The following is a 4490-nucleotide window of genomic DNA, read 5'->3' as shown; positions in this document are numbered from 1 at the left end:
GTAGACTGTAATTCTGAAATTTGTGAATCCAAATATCATAAAAATTTTCAAAAAAATTAGGTACAAAATTATTCATAAGTTTTTATTTTGAACAATAGCTTGTGAAATAAAATAAGAGTTTAAATCTAGCCAATTAGTGTATTTACTTTTGAAAAAGTAATCTCTCTATAACATCTTGTATTATTTGATTAATTATCTACATTTATTTTCCATTATATAGTATATGTAACATTTGTCCATTGTTGCAAATTACTATTACTAATTTATATTAATATTAGACCGCGCGACGACATGAAGAGCATAATAACACGTCGTCCCTGAATAATAGGAAGGTGTGAAGGAATCCTTCTTGTTCTCCTCATCTTCGCGGAAGAGAGAGAGAAGTTCTAAACGCTAGTTAGAACTTGCACTACTGACTTGGGCCAATTTTCGAGAGCCGAGAGTAATCGGGATGTGCAACGCCAGCGTTCTCTCCCGCTCGCTCGTTGTCGGCTTACCACGCGCGAGAAAATCCAGGCTTTCGCCTAACGTTCCCCAGGGGAGCGTCGGGACTTTGCATAATGCGTATCTACGCGCACGCCAGATACGCTGGAGGAATAACGCCGCGAATAGACAGCGTGAAATGCGCATTACATATGCATAAATATATTTGCCAACGAGTCCGCCGAACTTCCACACCGCTTCCACTCACCGCGCCAACCGAATTTTGGTTGCATCTTGCGCGCGCGGCTCCGAAAGCCGAGCTTCCCGAAAGCGCATCCCTTTTTCTTCATCCCTCGCGTCAGGCGCTTCTGATTCGCTGCAGTTTTTATTCCTACATCAGAATATAATACATCGCTAACGTAACACCGATGGAAATTCTTTTCGCTCGCGTTTTATTTACCATGATTCAAATCGAAATGTGCATTATATAACTTTAATATTAACCATGCTTCCGAAGTAAATAGATATTACATATATAATTTGTATACGAAGCTCCAACAATGTTTGCAGTTTATAACGAATAATTAATTCATCGTGTATCTAACAAGAAAATTATTAATTCAACCCCATGAAAAGAGACTGGACAAAGACTCTGTACTAATTATTATATGGAAAATTATGTTTCATTGATAAAATGAATTAGTTACACATAATGTAGTTTATAATGTGGTATACAAAAAAATGTCATAGGCACAAAGCTTAGTGGATAGTTTTTGAATTATGGTGTGTATCAAAGATATATTCTATGAGAACAACAAAGTTCTTACACATTTGATACTAAATCTCAAAAACTACCCATTAATGAGCCTTGTATTTATGACATGCTTTGTTTCTTAATTTTATCAAAGACGAAGAGCATGGATTGCGTCATCTATGCTTCGATAAAAATGAGAGAAATAAGACACGAAGACAATCAGTCCTTGTCTCTTTATATTCCAACCAATATCTTAGAAAGAGAAAAGATTGGCCATCTTTACGTTCCTTTTTTTTTTTTATTTTTATTGACTACATTTAATTAGATACGAATAGCGCAGTCCATGTTCTATATCTTTGAGTTTTACATATATATTTCTGACTTTAAAAGATTCATAAACGTTCAAATTACATTTTATTTTAATTGGTTTAGTTTGACGTTATAATACATTAGATGATAAAATGCGGGAATATGCTTAAGTGTCCCATTAACACCGCCATTAATGCGATTGATTTCAGACTGGAGTGCGTGGTGAATGCTCTTTGTCGCGGCCTGAGTCACGCCTCTGGTAGTCTGTCGCGTTTGGTGCTCGACATGAATCTGTCCGGTGAGCAAGTGTCCCGGGTCTGCGAGGCACTTCGCGACTGCATTCAAGTGCAGGCATTGCACTTGCCCCATTTAGGCTGCGGATGTGAGGGTCTGGCATCAGTCGCTGAGTTGCTGAAGGAACGGCCGCTACTGGCACTCAACCTGGCTGGCAGCTGGGGCGCCAAGAATGAGGATCCGTCCAGCTCTGGCATCAGTATGGGTAAAACCTTCTTACTATTGTCCCTCCGTTCGACGAGATTCTGTCGTCGACGTGATTCCATGATACTTAATGAAAATTAGACATTGGCATGATATATTTTGTCGTAATTAGACTCGTGATTATGTTTTTGAGCAAATGAATAGTCAATGAAGCATTCGATATATTTGAGAAGTTACATTGAGAGAACAATTTTTAGTATTTATAATTATAATTACATATTACTGTAATAATTATGATTATTACTGCTATAATATTAATAATAAAAACAATCATATATATGTAGTTTTAATAGAAATACAATATATATAAGAAATACAATATATATAGTTGGCAACCTAAAATGACTATATAATTATATAATTATAGTCATTTTAGTTATAAATATCAAAAAATTATTCTCTTAGTGTACAAATTGTTTATTGAGATATTCTACAATTATTTTTATCAAGTTGTTTTATCAATGATACAGTACATAGAAAAAAAGTATTATATATAGAGAAAAAGATATTTCAATTCATAAGGGACAATTGTGACGATAAAGTATGGAACGTGGTTGATATTTTGTAAAAAAATCGTGGACGTCAAATGACAATAGGAATATGTTAAGCTTCACATTGGTTGGCAAAACGCGCAACTTTGTCGACACGATTCATCGCGAATTTATAATATTTAGTTCTCCTTGATTCCGAAAGTATTTGCAACTACTTAAGACTGATTGAAAAATATTTAATTGCTTTTTATTCACTGTCTTTTTATTTTAAAGTTTCTGTTAAAAAACCGTGAAATCAGACATTGTTTAAGAAACAATTTTTAATTTTGTCATGTATTTATTTAATTATTCTCAATGAATAATAATTATATAATTAAAATAAAATAATGTTGTGATTCCAAGAATAGATCAAATATAAATAAATTGCTTCTATGTTTTCGCGGTAATTAATACGTATAAATTTACACACAAACCGCGGAAGCTTATAGGCAATTTATTTATATTTGAATAATTACATAATTAGATAAAATTATTAATCTTTATGCTACTTTTGCTTTGCAGAGATTTTTTTATTCAGAAGATCATAACAAAAAAATATTGAAATAGAAGCTATAGTTGTGAGTGGAAAGCCATTTTAGCGACCATTTTTTTAATTAAAAAATTCAACCCTCTGGACTCGATTTACATTACGTACATACATATATCGAAAGCATGTATGCATATTTCGCGATGAATCGTGTCGACAAAGTTGCGCGTTTTGCCAACCGATGCGAAGCGTAACATATGGTCCCTATTGTCATTTGACGTCCATGAATTTTTTACAAAATATCAACTACATTCCATACTTTATCGCCACAATTGTTCCTTGTGAATTGAAATATCTTTTTCTCTATATACTTTTTCTCTATGTACTGTGTCGAGATCATTAAGTATTCTTTTTTAAGAACCTACAATACATTTAAAAAAGATGAATAAATAATTCTAGATACTATGATTTTTTTCAAATATAAAATTAATATAACACGCATGTGAAACATACGAATAAAATTAAGTTTCTTTACAACTAAATTTTTTAACTTATTGCATTCATTATTTAATGGTATATGCACTGAAAAAAAACTAAATTTTAATAAATATTTGTGTTTGAATTGTTTTAAATAAATATAAATGTAAACATATGTTTATTTGATACAAAAACCATTAATTCGATTTAACTATTATTTTTTATTGAGTAAATATTTATTTACCATAAGTAAATATTTACTTAGTACTATTCAAAGAAATAATATTTTAATTAAAATTTAATAATTTTTTTCATGTATTATATAGAGAATTTTTTAATAAAATTAATATTTTCTTTGTATTTTTAAACATTTTTCAAGCTCGAGATTAAACGTTCGAAGTGTTCGTTTCGAAGAATAAATGAAAAATTAGCGAACCTCCATTATAGATTTACGAGATAATTTCGTAACTTTGTCCTGGTTATGTGATCCCATAATGGTTGAATTGTTGTCAACGGTCCGACCGCGGCAATTCACTGAAGAGTGACAACGGTGACATGTTGCCGGGAAAACTACTCGTAGCCACATTGATACGACCGCAACAAAAGTAACATTGTTGCGAATGTATGCTTGCCATTAGCACGACTCAGAAATTAGAAACTTGCGAATCGCGCCGACAAATCCACGTGAGCAAAAGTTGCGGCGACGCTAAAATGAACTTTGCTCCTTTCGAAACTTTAAGTGTCATTTGCTCGCAGATACACGAACTAGAATGTTCAATTTATTTATTGTAAAGACCTACAATATTGATGATTGATTTTTTAAATTTGAATAATTAGCTTATCTTTGCCTGAGGAAATATATAATTTAGAATTTAAATTAATTTATAATTATTACATTATATAAAATTTTTAGAATTATAACGTATTTTAATAACGATAATTTAATAAATTGAGTAAAATAAATTTACAGTTGTCACAACAAATTAGATAATTTATTTCTTTTTTTAAATTA

The 4490-nt window shown here is 31.7% G+C and overlaps 1 protein-coding gene across 2 annotated transcripts in view; it reads left to right on the top strand.

Annotated features, from left to right (window-relative positions):
• LOC108750786 overlaps nucleotides 1-4490 on the top strand; it is a 140670-nt gene that overhangs the window by 85678 nt on the left and 50502 nt on the right. For both annotated transcript variants that reach the window (XM_018490522.1, XM_018490521.1), the window contains exon 7: nucleotides 1696-1985. In XM_018490522.1, coding sequence (XP_018346024.1) covers nucleotides 1696-1985 — 290 coding nt within the window. The remainder of the gene's footprint in view (nucleotides 1-1695; nucleotides 1986-4490) is intronic.

The sequence above is a fragment of the Trachymyrmex septentrionalis genome, unplaced genomic scaffold, assembly GCF_001594115.1.
Source record: "Trachymyrmex septentrionalis isolate Tsep2-gDNA-1 unplaced genomic scaffold, Tsep1.0 scaffold37, whole genome shotgun sequence".
Classification (NCBI taxonomy): domain Eukaryota; kingdom Metazoa; phylum Arthropoda; class Insecta; order Hymenoptera; family Formicidae; genus Trachymyrmex; species Trachymyrmex septentrionalis.
This window is presented reverse-complemented; position numbering and strand designations above follow the sequence as displayed.